This window comes from Phaethon lepturus, unplaced genomic scaffold (genome assembly GCF_000687285.1).
Source record: "Phaethon lepturus isolate BGI_N335 unplaced genomic scaffold, ASM68728v1 scaffold13375, whole genome shotgun sequence".
NCBI classification, from domain to species: domain Eukaryota; kingdom Metazoa; phylum Chordata; class Aves; order Phaethontiformes; family Phaethontidae; genus Phaethon; species Phaethon lepturus.
The window spans coordinates 7,739-24,715 of record NW_010541289.1 but is presented as its reverse complement, the minus strand read 5'-3'; the positions used below and the strand labels follow the sequence as shown (position 1 = coordinate 24,715).

The 16,977-nt window shown below is 38.9% G+C and overlaps 1 protein-coding gene across 1 annotated transcript in view; it reads left to right on the top strand.

Annotated features, from left to right (window-relative positions):
• Positions 1 to 16,321, top strand: part of CD109 (CD109 molecule) — a gene marked incomplete at its 5' end in the record, with an annotated part of 41,578 nt that extends 25,257 nt beyond the window's left edge. The window contains 6 exons of the mRNA XM_010287691.1: positions 1,161 to 1,316; positions 1,403 to 1,468; positions 8,662 to 8,798; positions 13,012 to 13,168; positions 13,587 to 13,695; positions 16,140 to 16,321. Coding sequence (XP_010285993.1) covers positions 1,161 to 1,316; positions 1,403 to 1,468; positions 8,662 to 8,798; positions 13,012 to 13,168; positions 13,587 to 13,695; positions 16,140 to 16,321 — 807 coding nt within the window. The remainder of the gene's footprint in view (positions 1 to 1,160; positions 1,317 to 1,402; positions 1,469 to 8,661; positions 8,799 to 13,011; positions 13,169 to 13,586; positions 13,696 to 16,139) is intronic.
• Positions 16,322 to 16,977: the final 656 nt, after the last annotated feature.

The following is a 16,977-nucleotide window of genomic DNA, read 5'->3' as shown; positions in this document are numbered from 1 at the left end:
GAACCCTTAGTGGTACAGCGTACCAGCAACTTTGGTACTGTTGCTAATCATCTGATCTTTCAGTGAAGCAGGTCACCTCAGACAGGGGCATGGTATGGGAAGGAGAGTAGTTTCTAATTGTTAAGGTGTGGCTTCTACTCATGTAGAGTGAATAGGCCGCATGTGGCGGAACCTTAAGGTATGGCACATTCACCACATCATAGTTAATGAGCTTCTGTTACATTAGAGTTTTGTTACTAGAAGTGACCTAAGAATGAATAAAACCTCTGCATGCTGAGCCTGCAAGGCCAATTCCTTCACTGTCACTGGTTAAGAATAGGTGCAAAGTTAACTACTCAAAGAGAAAAAAATCCCTGAGAAACATTAGAGATGTATAATTGGTTACTGTATTTTTTTTCCAGAAAATAATGGATGTTAAAATTCTCATTCACTAAACTGTACTGAAACAAATGTTCAAAAACTGCCTCTTGTGTTCAAAACCTGGAGAGCTAAACCTGCAATCATGCACAAAGATAAACAAAAGATAATTTTATATATATATATGAATTCGTGTTTATAAGCGTATTCTACAGTGGTTAAACAATTGCACAAAACCTTTTGACCAAATACAGAGTATAGAAACTAGGCTGAACCCCTTTGAAATTGTTGTGGGGATCTGATAAAGACTCATTTCAGTCTTTTTTGAATAGATGTTAATAGTTTTTCAGACCTATAGCTTTTGCTTCGGTTATCAAGGTACCCTGAATAACTCCTGTGCAGTACTGGATATTTAATGCATAGTCAACAAATCTAGAAAGTAGCGGTATCATTACTTTCCTCATGGGCTTTCTCTTCACTGTTGGTGTCGTGTGTGCTTCTGACTGTTGTGTCTACCAGCATGTCACGTCTTCCACATACCTTGCACAAAGGGGAAAACTTCCTTAGCTGTCTCCCACCTCATTCTCCATGGCACAACAGCTAATTTGTTGTCCTGTGTTGCCATCCCTTTTCTGTGTTGTGCAATCCCAGCAGAGGTGTGGAGGCGACTGCATGGAGACCCCAACGTAATCAAAAAGTGGGACAATACAGGGAGTCTGAGCTCCCCAAGACGTGGCCTACGCAGGCAGTTCACTGGGCAGGCTTCTTCTGTTTAACACAGAAGGGTTTGTTTCTCTCAACAGGACACGGTGGTGGCTCTGCAAGCCTTGAGTCTATTTGCAACTCTCACTACTGCAAGCAAAACAGAAATGGATATAACAGTGACAGCACCTTCTTTGAAAACACCAGAAACATTTTCAATCGATACGCGAAACCGTTTTCTGCTTCAGACCAAAGAGGTACTTGCAGAAAGTGAGGAATACTTTCGTAAACTCTGCTGACTGAAAGTACTTTGAAAATACTGTTTTACTCATCTTTCTTTCAGATTGCTCCGGCACAACCAATGACAGTTACAGTGACAGCCGAGGGAACGGGGTTTGCTGTCTTTCAGGTACGCGATGCAGTTATTCTTGCTAAAGATATGCTCTCTGTAAGGAAGGTATATTTTGGAAGCTTTATGAAACATGTTAATAAGAACAGTCTTCTGAAAAGTCTTAAATCAGTACCAAAGCACTTTACTAATTGAAGCGTGCTGTGAACCAGATACTGTGTGAATGGACATGTTCATGTGCTTGTTTGTGTCCAACGGCTTTTTAAGTACTACTGGCACTTCCATGGGCCAGAGCCATATCAAAGCAGCCCCATCCTCCTGCAGAAACGCAGCGTCCGTTTGCAGGACGAAGGACTGCAGTCGTACACTGGCAGGCACAAAGGTCACAGTGAAAAAGGCATGTGGACCAGGCAGAAATGCCTCACTGGGAACTTGTGGCAAACCGTGGTAAGGCACAGAGCAGTACAGAACAAGATGACACTGCTAGTTATTAGAGTTATTTTCCTGTTAATGAAGTAGAATACAACAATAGTGCAAAGGCTAAAAATAAGAGAATGTTACAGCCAGGTTCTCCAGCAATTTTTACGCTGTTCTGAAGTAGCATGAAAGACGGAGTCAAAGGATCCTGCAAACAGCCAACAGTAGTAGATGCTTAGCATCGGCCAAAAGTGGGGGCATGGCAGAGAGTGGAAGGAGAATATAGTGATCCCCTGTCTGCCTGTCCTGCAGAAGACAGTGTTTCAGTAGTATAAATGCAAACATCTTTACTTATATTTAAACAAATTAATCTGGGATCAACACATATTGTATTTAGAACTAGCAAACAGTAAATAGCCCTTTTAAGCTTTTCAGCTGCTTGGTCTTCCGCAGTAACAGACATTATGTTCTGAAGAATTTCTGCCTCCAAGATTTTCCCTAACCCTATGAGAAATTCCATATGAGAAGACGACAGTATTGGATCTGATATTTGATATGGCCACTAATGGATCTCTCTTCCCTGTTGTCCTGTCTATGGTAGTGGCTTAGAACCAGACAGGTGAAAGAGAAGACCTTTGAAAAGCTGCAGATAATACAGAAATATTAGTCTTTGAGCATGAGAGACTAATTTTATTGGAATTATATAGATAAACTCATAATTGCTAAGTGTGTCACAAAACCAGATAGAGTTCCTACTAGACTCCTTCTAGTCATGTTTGGGAAAACTGAACTTGGGCTGCCTTTAATGGTCTTGAAGTTTTATGCCAAGTCAGATTCCATCTCAAGTTCCTTCCAGCCTGACCTTCACTCCAGTGTTCTTACACATCTGGGGAACAAAAAGGCATGGTGATTGTTGGTAAATATGCTTTTGGATAAAAGACCTTTACAAAGAAACCTTCACAGCTGCCTGCCAGCAGTGAAGAGCAGCTAGACGTACACCTCATTCATTCAGCACCAGTCTGCAAAACCCATAGTGCCGTAAATCATGAGCCATGTTTATTGATTCCCAGAAGTGCAAATGAAGTTTACAGCAAAGTTCAAAAGTTTCAGAGGATAATTTAGATTCAGACCTGCAGGCCAAGATAGGAATGAACATCTCAGCAGGACTGCGTTCACACATCTCTGGTTTCAGTGGGTGTGTATATGTGGAATGTAACAAAGTGGGGCTCCAGAACAGTTAAGACTACTTAAACTTGATCATTGTTGAGAAATATTCCCTGATATTAAGTCAACTAATTTGTCAGGCAAGCTGATCAAAAACTTTTCAGCAAATTGTTTCTTGCTGGAAGACACTGATTTGTGGAAAGGAATGCCTTTTGTGGAAGCACATTGCTTCCAATTATGTTTTTGCCAGCAGGAAAATTTCACATCCAAACCAGCATGTCTGGTGAACACTGAGCAGAACTCTTCCACCCAGAATAGCTAGAAGTTGCCTCTGTAGTTGGAGGGCTCCTTGGGGTTGTATAGCACCATGATTTAAGTTCCTGGTTTCTTGTATGAACATGCAAATTTGCTCACAAATAACGAAGGCTAAGTTATCTTCTTCATTTAGATCACTATGCTGTTGTCTTTTTTTTCCTTCAGCTTTGAGTCAGAGATGCTGTGACTTGATTCAAAATATTGTACTTAATGCACTGGAGTAGCTTCTCCAAAACACTTTCTTTGCTGGGACCAATCCTTTCCTTCTGCTCCTTTGGCAAGTCTGGTATTCTAAAAGAAAGAGCACTGATGACATTTGAATAAGATTTCTCTTTTTTTTTCCCAGACACAAGCTAGATCTGGGTTGCATTTAATAAATCAGATAGCATATGACATTGCAGTCACATTTCTTCAGCTGCATTTCATTGTCTTAGGCCCGCCAAAGTACAGTGGTGAGATTCACTGTTCTGGGATTTGACTTTTTGGGCAAATGTAGCATGTCAAAACAGTAATTCATTTAAATATCGCAAAACACAAGATTCGGTCCATTAACAGAAAAGGCTGCCTTCCCAGCAGAATGGATTCTTAGAAAAAACGCGCTTATTTTTTGTTAAAACTCACTGTGTGTGCAAGTTGGCAATGCATTCACTCTTGATCCTGCAGGATCTCATAAAATTGTATATTTTTATTTTGTATAGTATAATTGCAAAAGAAGATATTTACTTGTATTTTTGTGGTCCTGCTGTCAACAAAATCTCCTAGCTCATACCTTCATTATGTAGGCATATACTATGGATGTCCAAAGATGCTGATTCTGCATGGGAAAGGAAAGGATGATTGTAGAGTTAGGGTATATGAATGACACTCTCTAGAGAATGGACTCAAAGAAGTGATCTTCCCTAGGTGGCCTGCTGAAATTCTTGGAAGAAACACCTCTGTCTGGAACTACTGTGAACTGGGTTTGGCATAGGTTTCAAAAATTTGGCGTGACCTTCTGGAACAAAGAAGGATGCCACTGAAATGCAGGACTAGCAATGAGGGCAGGGTTGGTGGGGTCAAGGAAGAGGGGTATGGGCAAAGTGGATAGGTGGGCAAGAGCTCCTTGATCTCCTGGTCATGTATAGAGAGGGATGAGGAGAAAGCAGAGAATCACCTGTTACTCGTTACTGAAAAGCATTGACTGTTTTTTTCCACTCAGCATGTTTTTACTAGACTTAGACAAGGGACTGAATGTTACTCAGTGTGATGGTACTGAAGAAGATACGCTGCGAATTGCACACATATTTCTCCATTACAGTTTGAGTGTAGTCTAGCTAGTTGAAAAGGGATTGGGAAATAATGGAGACAATTTCATTGAATTCATGCCCTCAATCTGGCACATTTGTGCTGCTAGTTGAAGAACTGGAAAGAGACATTGATTAGGGCAATATAAATGATTCATGTTTTTTTGAAATGCAGTGCAGTTGATTGGGTCAGATGCTGTTACAGGCATCTTTCTCATGCAGAAGATTAGCTTTTAGTTTTCTCTTCTTGGACCTCTCAGCAGGACTGGTTGCAGTACGACAAGACTGGACTGGTTCTGTCTTTCTGCCTTTAGCTTTGGCAGCTGCTTCTTAGAAGGGTTAAGAAGAAATACAGTTGCTCGTGTTGTTGATTTAATGCTAGTTTCTTTATAATAACCTTCTTTCCCCAAAGTAACAGTGTAGAAAGAAGGAGGCTTTAATTGAAATCTGGGTTGTGAAAAAGATTTTTCCTTCATTGTCATGAGAAGTCAGGAAAGGAAAGTCAGACCGTAACAGTGATAACTTATTCTATGAAAATACTAGTTGATTGACCAGTTCAGTATGTGGTTTCAGACATCCTGCATTGGCAGTAAATTCCCATTTATTAGCTTTTTCTGGCAAAAGTTAAAAAAGCTTTTGTTTCTCTGATGACAGATCGTCGAGGCACCCACCAGCTTGTGTTTACCAAACTTTCTGCATGCCTTTAACTGGCAGGCTTTCTAGATTAGCTTCATCCTTGGTACTGCCTTCTCCTGCAGAGCAGTTGTACAGCGTAAATCTTCATTGTTGCACCACAGTTGTCCCGAGTGCCTGTATAGAATTGTCTCTGTACTCATACAGCATGCTAAATTCAGCAGTGCGGGGCAGGGTGACAGGAATCATGTGTGTGCAGATGAGAGAAAGAGCATAACGTTCATATCAAGGAGTGAGAGATGTACCAGCAAAAGCAAAAATCAGAAATTAAAGACTCCTCTGTTTGCACAGACTTGCTAGACTATAATGGACTTGCTAACCTCTGACTCGGACAAACCTACCTTTAAATTTGGACTGACAGTTTTCCGTTTGCTGACAGAAACTGTTGTAAAGGGACTATGATTTTCCAGAAGCACTTTTGATTCCCTTCTCCTTAGCCAAGCAAAGTGCATGTTGGGGTCTTGCAAGGGGAGTTATTTGAGCCACTTTCTGATTTTATTTCTACTAAAATCAAAGAAGATGATCCCCCCCTGCCCTGCCATGTGTTTTATTTTGACTACTAAGGGAATGGGTAATGATTATTATTAGTTTGCATGTGAAAACTATGTACAAACTTAGTGTTCTGTTGTTGGTAAAAATCACTGTTTTGCCAAATAATGTCAACTATTCTTTGATAATAAATATTTTCTTTGTTGTATTTGATTTTGTCATTCTCGAGTTTTGAGTTGAGCTTTCTGAGCTTTTTTTTTTTCCACCTTCTTCTGAGTCAGCAACCCATTCTCTTGTCCTTTGTCAGAGGTGGTGTCCCATTTGTGCCACAGAAAAGGGATGCTGCAGTTACCATCAGCATTACATTGGGTGTTGATCAGTCTGAAGCACCTTAGAATGTTTTCTCAAAGTTAAATTTCATTTTTTGGGTCTTTTATTGGCTATAAGTACACAAATATGCTAGAACAGATGTTCTGGGACAACTGATACTGTTCATTATCCTGTATCCCATAGTGGCCAGTAGAGAGAGAATGACCAATGAAGGCTACTAGATCAGGGCAAACATGAAGTGATGTCTCACTGGTATACCCTCTTGCCCTTCACCAATTTGCAACGCAGGGCCTTCCCAATTCACAGATCATCTTTGTGTTCTCTCTCTGGCTCGGTAGATATTTCCTTGATAGATTTTTTATTTCTTCCATAAATATGTAAAATTTTAAGATATATTTAAGAAGTTAATGACAGCTTCTTGCGGCAAATAGTTCTGCAGCTCATGGTGTCTTGCACGAAGAGGCACTACCTCTTTCTTCTCTTGAATCTGCTCTCCTAGTTCTTATATTTGGAGAGAAGACTTAAGAGGGACTGTGTTGGGTCAGGGCAAAGCTCAGTCTAGCCTAGTGTCCTGTTTTCCACAACAGCCAGAGGTGGATGCTCAGGAAAGAGTAGAAGAAGATAAATACATATAATATATTACCTGATTGTCTTCCACCTCTTACCATGTATTATTTGAGACCTTCAGCTGGAGATAGTTTCTGTGAACTTAGAAGATTTTTATTCCATGAAGTTGTCTGTTTTGCCCTTGAATGCTTGTACAGTTTAGTATCTGCAGCATCTTATGGGAAGGAATTCCACAATTTAATCTTGCACTGCTTGAAAAGCGGTTTCCTATTCATCTTTCCCATGCCGGTTGTTATTCTGTAGACCTTTACTGTGTCCTTCATCCAATTTACCTGTTTATGGCTGAATTTTCATCTATGTTACCCTTTCTTAAGGGTAAGAACTGCAACTGTTTGCAGTAGTCTTAGTCTTTGCTACCTCAACTAAATTAGTATAATGAGCAAACTTTATTTCATCAGGGTTCTCTACATCATGTATGGATATGTTTAATGGTGGTCACCCAGAACAGATTCCTTTAGGACTCCACCCCTTTCATGTATGAACATTCATTCCGACCCTCTTTCATGTATGAACATTCATTCCAACCCTCTATTCCTGTCTTTTAACAGCCCTTTATCCCTTGGCAGCTTCTTTTGTTCTGATACCTTTAGCTAGTAGTCTTCCTAACCAGCTACATGCCAATATAACATCCAGGTAGCTTATACTACACAGAGCTCCATTGTCCGTGATTTTTCATTTGATTCAGGTAGCTTGTGAGTTTATAGCAACAGCATATTATGCAACATGTCATATTTACTAATTTGTCCACTAATTTGACTCTTTGTTACAGTTTTGACCATGTTTTCTGGTACAGATACCAAGTTTACTTTATAGCCACAGTTCTCTAGACCTCCAGTGCTCTTTTAAAAATTACTGTCACAGTCGTCATTCTCCAGTCTGGTACCAAGGCGGTTTTAAAGAAACACTGCAGGTAGTGATTCATCTGTTTCTTTACCTCATCAAGTTCAATTCTGTAAGCAGTACAGCCATTTTTTTTACTGCATAATTTTCTGTCATGGCTGATAATGTGAGAGTACTCATTGGTGGCTCAATTCCAGCTGCAGCATTTCTGCTTTGGCTGTTGGCATTGGTAATTTTACAGGATATTGAGATTATCAGGCTATCTCCTAATTATTCAGACCTCTTTTAAGGGCTTCTGGTTTTACTACTCTTCTACCACTGTTTCAAGCATCTTATACACATGTACACTAGAAGAATTGGCAACTCTTCAAACAGTGCCTAACAGATGGGCTTATTTTGTATTGATGTTACTGTTCTCCATTGGACACCCTGTCACATTTCCTTACTCGGCCCACTTAGCAGAGCTTGGTAGCTGTTGAGCAGAAAGGGTAGGAGCTCTGTCCTTGAGGCAGGCTGAAGACTATAGCTTTGTCATTGCATAGATGAACCAGATGATGAAACTACTTACTTCAAGAAAATTCTGTTGTTCTGAGCTTGGAGTAACATGCTCTTCCTCAGCTGTTTTGAGTATATGAATGCTCTGACATGAAGATTGAAGACAAATTCTGCACATACGCTATCTATTTGCTCTTGCTCTTCTTTCATATACAGCCTGCCTCTTTTAACCCAGTGGGTGTCAGTCTCTGAAGTTTGCTTTTATTCATCCCATTTCACACTGTCAGGAAGTAGCTGCATACATTATAAACCAACAGACAGCAACTAGGGAGAAAACTGCTCGTTGTCCTAGAGCTCCCTTGTGTTGGCCTCAGTTGTGTCCTGCTAATTGCATTGGTTCTGCTGCATTACAAAGTGCTCAGTAAAGATATTTCTTTCAGAGAATTCTTATGAATCTCATGTGTACAACTGTCAGATACAAGGCCATGTATCCTGTCTCATGTGAGCACTCCTCTGGCGTTATACTGTTACAAACATAGTGTTTTAACCACACAGATTTGTTTACATATGTCATCTAATGTCTCTACTTGCAATCCACAGCTCAATGTTATTTACAACACAAAACACACTGATCAGAGGCTCAGATCTGTCCGAAAACAAGAAGCCTTTGACTTGAACGTTGATGTAAAGGATGACAAAGATGATAAAAATCATTTGACCTTGAATGTGTGCACAAGGTAGGTAATTCAATTGAAGCATCTTGTATACCTCTGTGTCTATATATCTTTTAAATTATTTAAAATGACCTAAATTATCTGTTTGTTTGTATGGATTTACTATGTATGGTATATAAATGTTTAAAAGAATTACTTTGTAAAAATGGCAGTAGTTAAACTAAGAAGCAATTCATAAGTCAACAAATAGAGTGATAGAACTTTTGTGCAAAACTGTTGCTGGCCAGGTCATATTTTTTTATTGGTATGCATAAATATAGTGGCACCCTAAATGTTAGAGGTATATGGAAGAGTTTGTGTGAAATACAAGAAAAAAATCTCAAAAACTTCTTTGGTGCAAGTGCTTCTTAGCTGTGTGGAGAGCTGCGGACAGACTTGGAAATTGAACTAATGTCTTCCACATTCTAACTTCTAGTAGCAGACTGTGACAACTGCCCATTAATCTTACCTTTCATGAACAGAATGCTTTGCTTTTGATCTAGAAGTAGATAAAGTAGATACTTTTTTTTTTTTTTTGGTAAAAAGAGAAGGAAGTTCTGAAGTGCTGAAAATATCGTGAAATAGAAGTGGTAATTTTTTGGTCATCTCTATTAATAAACTTTGCTTGGAACAATTTTGGCAGGAGTCAAAATCCATGTTTACATAACGATAAATTCAACAGGGGTTTTGTCTTATTGTGCAAGTATCTTTGTGGTCTTTCATTTACCAATACGTCTTATAGTTATGAATTTGGTAATATAATATAATGTAAGCATCATTCTAGAGTTGAAAGAGGTAATGAGTTTTCCAGCCAGTCTAATTCTATTCTTTCTGCTGAATAAGGGAAGGGGGGGTGTACTTGGGATGATGTTTCTTGTTCAGTAAACACGTACTAAGAACTGAGCTGAGAGTGCTGAAACACCATCTCGGAGACCACAGAGCAGCTACCAGATGTTACCTGGGTAGAATTTGGATGAGATGAGAACAGGTGACATTGAACAGTTATATTGCATATTCCTAGGTCAGCCAGTCATTAAACCAAGTTGTTTCTTTGACTGCTTTGCTACCTCATTCTTACTTGCTGTGAAAGTGTTTGTACATATATTTAAAAGAAATGTATGAAGTTGGTTGTTCTCTGGCAGTTTCTTCTGTGTGCACTTCTTATTGTAGTTGAAGAGCCCTGCATATTTCACAGAAAACCCTAGAGGACATTGTATCTCTCTCTATTTGTTTTTATCTTCCATCTTTTATTATGTACAAGGATATTGAGATGACTACATTCTTTATAATTTAGGATTTCATCTGTTTGTGAATACTTCCCCTAGAGACGCTGTTTTCTTCTTGTGACATTATAATGGTTCCTTGTAAATGCAAGATTTGCAGAGTACCACCAGATCCACCGTGATTACTCTTGCATTCCTTTCCTCCACATATTCTGTTATTTATTTAAACACTGTGTACCTAGAACTACTTTTATGCTCTGCCTACCACAAGGGAGCTGTGACTGGAGATGGAGCCTCTAGGTGACACCGTCATACAAATAATCAGCTTTAGTGAATATGATTTCAGTACAGAGAGGATTGATTTAATTTGGGAAATAGCCAGCAGGCACAAAGCCAGAGCCCTGTTTTTATGTGTTTCTGGTACCAATTCAATGATACAGATGGTGGGCAGGGACGCTAGAATAGATGAGAGCTCTTGAAATAGAATGGACTTTTTCTCTTTTAAAGTTTTCTGTGAAGTGTCAACAGCTTTCTAAAGTCTAGCACAAATGCCTGACATGTAAGTGGCTTACATGACGGGTCTGGCATAAGTCTTGGCTGAGCATTCTGATTTTCTAGCTAAGACCTTTGGCTCATGAATACAGACGGGAAGGGTTCCATCTCTCTGGGGAGAGGGTTGGAAAAGTGCAAATGCGTTGCGAAGTGTTCAAAGGATAGGGGCAAATCTAGTGGCATTATAAAACTGCCCCAGGAGAATATTTGGAACAGTAAGGTCCATCAACTCTTATCATGGAAAGTGGACTGATATAAATTCTAATAAATCTTTGTTTCTATTTAGGCTGAGACTTCATCTCTGCTTGCTTGGCTTGATAGACTTGGCATCCTCTTCTTTTTTTCCCTATATATTGTATATAATAGATGCATTATCTATATTAAATTCCTGAATTAGTTTAAAGCTGGTCTACTTATAATCTTTACAGCATCATGCGGCTTTCAGGTAGAGAAGCCAAAGTAGGGAAATAGAGAAAGACTGCTGAAATCTCAACCAGTTCAGCTAGCTGCGGGTATGCATAGTCAGGTAATGGAGGCTGCAGCTTTGAATTTTTTTTTTCTTTCTAATCTGTGGAATATTCCACCTTCTTTCAGCAGCTTGATAGTGATTGGCCATGGTCATCTCAGTTGGGTATCATTTACGACACTGGAGAAGATAATGTCTCATTTGAATTGGACTGATTCTTGGTTAGAGGAGCTAACTCACTGACTGGGAGGCAAATGCCCCGTGGCTGCCAGTTTCTTCTCTGGCCAGTCTTGTTGCCTGCATGCCATTTCCAGGCACGGGAAGCTGATTACTGATGGTTCTACTCACTCTCTTGCTTATGCTTTCTGCCTATGCTAGCTTGGTGTCATTTTCTCCTCTTTGCATCATCTATGGGAGGGTCTCACACAGATCTCATATTGCTGAAGAGCTGAAACATAAAATTAAACTCAAAACTAAAAAAAGATTCTTAGTTCTCTTCAGGTACAAGCTTCAAGTCTTCTTTCTTTTTCTTACTGGTAATTCTTCTTGCATGGTGATTATTTTTTTTTTTTTTTTTCTTTTTTAAGAGACCATGGAGCTGTAGAGATGATACCAGGAGCCACCCCCAAGGCGCTCTCTCCTTTTTGTTAAAAGAGCCAGATTCTCATAACTTCTAGGGATATATCTTATTCACTTCTTGATAATACCAAGCTGATTTGGTTACCTGTTAGTATTTTGGTAGCATCCCAGGCTGGCTAGACAGCTTGGGTATTTTCCTCTCCTCTTACTGGTAATTATGCAGAAATAATTACATCCAGTTCCAATTCAGTTATTTGTTTTCAATAGCAGCTACTTTGGCACAGCACATCATCCAGCAGATGGTTTCATTTGTTTCTAATCTCATGAGCCAACTGAAGTCAGCAGTTGTGCTGTATTTCTTTCAAAGTCATATCTGCATTCAATCAGCCGTGCTGCCAGGCTTAACAGCATTGCTTTGAAAGCAAGTCTTCCCTTTTTTTTAAACCATCCAGCTCTACAAAGAAATAGTTTTATCCAATTACTTTCAACTACTGTCAGGCCTTCAAAATGAGGATTGGAGACACTTCTATTATAACAGTAATCATTTACCCTCCATGCCAAGGGGTAGGAACCTCTTCTGCCACCTACTTTATTTAAAGCAATACAATCTTTTGCAGGTCATTTAAGTATCACTTGTAGCACAGAACACCATAAATATATTTTGATAGTTCTGTTGTGTACCATAGTATGCAAGGCTTGCTCAACAGAGCAAAGCTTTTTGGTCCAGCATCTGATTCTCATATTGGAAGAAGATGTAATAATAAGTATTATTTAGGAAAAAAAGAAGGAACTCAACTTACAAAAACTTCTTTTTCCAAAATTGGATGAATAACATGGCTATGCATTTTAAAACTGGGGCTTTGAGAAATAATCTGATGATGACTTTGTTAAGGAAACCATCAATCTCTAGATGGAAATATGAAAAGGTTTGGGAGACTTTTTTGGTGTATACCTTTATCTCACCCTCCAAAAATGAATAAAAGCAAAACAATGCATCCATAAGAGGAAACATGTATGTTTCAGTTCAGTTCAAGAGATCCTACAGCGATTTCTTAATTACTTCTTTCAAATTATGTGTTTAATTGCAATATTTCCTGCGTATCTGTGATGTAAACCTGTACTTACAGATGCCAATGGAAAGCTCCTAGCAGTGTCAGTGTAGTCTCTCATGTTTTCTGTAGTTTTCTCAGCAATAAACCTGCTTTTGCATGTGTGGTTGAAATTATCAAGCAGAATAATAGAGAAATCCATTATTATCTCTTTACCATTAGCAATTTTCTTGTCAGCTTTTTTTTCCATTTGTTTCTTAAGTATTATTAAGCATTGTTTTTTCATAGTTGGGATTTAATGATCAAACAGCTTCTTTGGGGAGTGGACTACTGGATTTCTACTAAAAGTTTCTTTGTGTCTTGAAAAGGTACTTGGGTTCTGACACAGCTCCCAGTAGTGGTATGGTCCTCATGGAGGTTGACTTACTCAGTGGTTTCTCTGTGTCACCAGACTTCATTCCATTAGACAATACAGTTAAGAAGATGGAAAAGGACAATGGAAAAGTCAACCTATACTTAGACTCTGTAAGTTGAAAATAACAAAGAAATGTGTTTGCAGTGATGTTAATCTTGACGCTGCCATTGTTTGGTTTAAATTTGGAAAGACATTATGATTGTATTCTTTGGGGAAGTCAACATCTGCTATTCATGTTGAATTAATAGTTCCACTGTTTATTAGTAAGACTGATTGGGTAGGTACAACTCAGTTATATTTGTAAGGTGTTTCTAGATTAAGCCTCTTAAAAATCATATATAAGGCAGCAGACATTTCAAGAAGTCTGTAATTTGGCCAAAATGGCTACAAATGAGATGAATATATGCATCATGACTCCAAGTCTTCAGAAAAGAAGGGGACTATCTCTAAGTTAGAAGTCCTTACCTCTTCCATGAAACCACTATCACCAGGGTTCTCAGGAAGGATGTTTCTCTTCTGTTTTTCTAGCTAAATGAAACACAGGTTTGTGTGGATATTCCAGCTGTGAGAGACTTCAAAGTGGCAAATATCCAAGATGCTTCGGTGACTATAGTGGATTACTATGAACCTAGTAAGTGTCAGTCATTGCAAATGGCTCTTAGTGATTCAGAAGTTTAAAATAAAGTTTCTTTTTGTGGAAATAGGACAAATTTTGGTGAAGAGAAAGCCACATTGCACTGAAATACACTTTTTTTCAGTGAACTGCAGCCTTTTTGGATATTGGCGTGACAAATTTTCTAACAAATAGTAGTGTTTTTCCACATACATGTTTACTGTCCTAATGGGTTGGTTCCTCAGCTGGTGTGAATTGTCATAACTTAATGGCCAGCTGGTATAAATTGGCTTCGTTCTGGCCCAATATGTTCCCAAAACTACCCAAATGAAGCAGGAACTTCACTGTGGTTCACTTACCAAGTTAATGATTATCTTTCAAGTAGCTTTTTCATCTGTGTCTTGTTTAAACTAAGCATCCTTCACTGGAGAAAATGCCAGTGTTTTGATTTCTATAGTTAAGTAAAAATTATGTACATGGGAAAAACAGTTTCAAAGTTGGTGTTGGTTGGTTTTTGTTGTTTTTTTTTTTTTTTTGTATAGTGTGTTTTAGAGAAAGGCAGCAATGTACAAAGCTCTTGGGCAAAATGAAAAGCAAAGAAAGATTACAAGCTGATGGAGAAGATATTAGAGAAATTTTCATTACACCATCCAGCTGAAACATTATTAAGGATACCATATAAGGCTTGGTTTGAGATAAGGCATAAAAAAAGTTGTACAGGCAATTTTCTTCATGTTTTAGCACAAGACAGAAGACAACCGAATATGCTATGATGTGCACTACTTGAGCTAGATGAAGATCACATTTATTCTATGTGGGCTGAAATGATTGTTCAGTCACAGAAGTTTGAACTAAAATAGGAAATTAGTGGCTGTAACTAAACTGTCCATTAACCTGGGGTGTGTTTTAAGTCCTAGTGGCTTAACAAATTAGAGCAATTTTTATTTGAAACAAACACATAACACTCAGAATCTATGGCCAAAACGAGTTTCCACATGCTTCAATGATTAGGACAAGAGCTCAGGACCTAGTCTTTTGCAAGAATGCTGTTAGATAGGCTAAATGAGTATGTGTTTTTAAAAGTCACATATAAATACACATGTGTAAATACATTTAGTGTCTATAAATTCTCAATTAACGAATCAATATTAATTTAAAGATATGAATTAATATCCCCAAGGACTAAAATTTGTGTGATGTAATCAGTGCTGCAATAGAAGACTTTAACTTTAAAAAAAAGATTGCTTCAAATATTATTTTACAAGATGCCATTCCTGTTACTATGTAGCATAGAGGTATCATTGGTCAACATATATACATATGCCATGATTCCGAGTCCTTCTGAGAGAAGTCCTTCCTATCTAGTACAGGAATGTGCTTTTGTTTTAATCTATTATTTTCCATCACTCTCATAGTTGGTGACCCAGCCTGCAGATGTGTATTTTATGTGGTGGTGACAGTCAGATTCATGTCATATTCAGAGCTAGGAGATGGCTAAGTATTCCTCATGCTCTAGTATTCATCAAAAAAATTATGTCTGTGTGGCAGATATTACAACCGCTATAAGAACTGGGTTGGATGCCAATACAGCAGTGCCAACAAGGAGGTCTGCCAGGGTTAATATACACAGCTACTCAGCACGTTCAAATGACTGTGCTGCTTCTCTTACCTGACTTTGTTCAGAGCTAGCTGGTTGACACTGTTGGGGGGAAGCGTTATGCCCGGTAAAGATACATCTTTTATTTTTTTAATGTCTTGAGGCTTGAAAGGAAACTGAATAAAATTTCAGTTAAAAAATGCTAATAATAAAAAAAGAAATTGCAGTGTCCCTAGTCGGAATAAAAACCTTCAAACCACAAAACCCACTACAGGAATGAAACTTTGCAAAAGCTTGTTTTGTGAGCAATTAACATGCATCGACGCTTTTGAAATGAATATGGCTTCTAGTCTGTTTAGGCCTGAAGCAACCCTTCAGGAAACTGGGGAGCAAAATACAGGCGCAGGAGCTAGGTGAGGTGGGCGCTCCCAGATTCAGGAAGGTGAAGCTCCCAAACATAGTACTGAGAGTGAAAGTGTCAGTTATGAGACCTAGCTCTTAAATGTCATAGCCAGTTACCTGCCGGGTAAAGCATCCCAATTCCTTTGTCACGGGGGTTACTGTGTAGGTAGGGGCAAAATTCCTTTTAACATGTTTGACCGGGGTTTCTGAACAGATTGGGTCTAACAGTTGAGGTTGAGTCTATAAAAGTGTGCCTTTTGCCAAGCATTTGCCTGAATATATTGAAAACGTTTTGGTGTTGTGGGAGAAGAGCAAAGATTAATGCCTGGGCTTAAACACTCACTCTGGGAAGCGTTCTGCAGTGTACAATGAGGACTGCCTCAGAGTTTAGTGCATCCTTTAAAAAGGCTTTCTTTGTGAAGCTGATTTGTTTTTCAGTTCTCAGAGGTTCATTAACTAATGTTACTAGCGGTGAGAAGCTACAATTCAGAAGTAATGCAAAGTATAACCCCTTGTGACTTCTGTGAAAGCGATTGCAGTCTTTGCCACCGAGATGGTTCCCCAGCCTTGCTTCAGCACTCTTCGTTGGCCTCCTTGTTCTGTGTGCTATTTATCCTTCACCTAAACTTGCTGTGCAGTTGTGTGCTGTAAAAGGAAACAGATTACGTTTCGCATCTAAGGTTTCCATAAATTATCCAAAGAAAATATTACGTTCAGATACCAGCCTGTCTTTAGTGATTACAGTGACCAAACTCCTGCTGTGTTTGGGGAGAGCTGGGCTGGCCCATATGGTAAATTTCTGGCTGTGCCAGAAAACTTCTTTAAGTATCTGCTGGAAAAACTTTGCAAGTGTTAGTTTCATACTGAAGTTATTTTCTGAAGAAGCACAGAGTTAACCAAGAAAACAGTCTGAGAAAATACAAACCTAGCTCCGTGTTCCTACTCCCTTTTCACCCCAGCTTTCGATTGTGCTCGTTTTTAGGGACATATGTTAGTTTACCATGATTTTCTGAAACACTGTCTGCTTCTTTGTTGGGGTGTTGGTAAGCGGAGCATTGGGAGCTTGGTAGCACAGCTCACTTTGTTCTGTTCTGCAGACATGACACTTAAGATTAATATTGAATTTGTCTGTATGCTCTCATGGGGAATAATATGAAAAATAAAAGGAGCTGGCTTCAGAGCAGATCCAAGAGCCAAAAGCGCTGCATTCACAAACTGCTGAATGCTCCAGAAAATTGTGAGTCTTTTTTTATCATTACAGAGGAGCTAGGTGGATTTTTTGCCAATTCATAAGCTAATCATGTTTG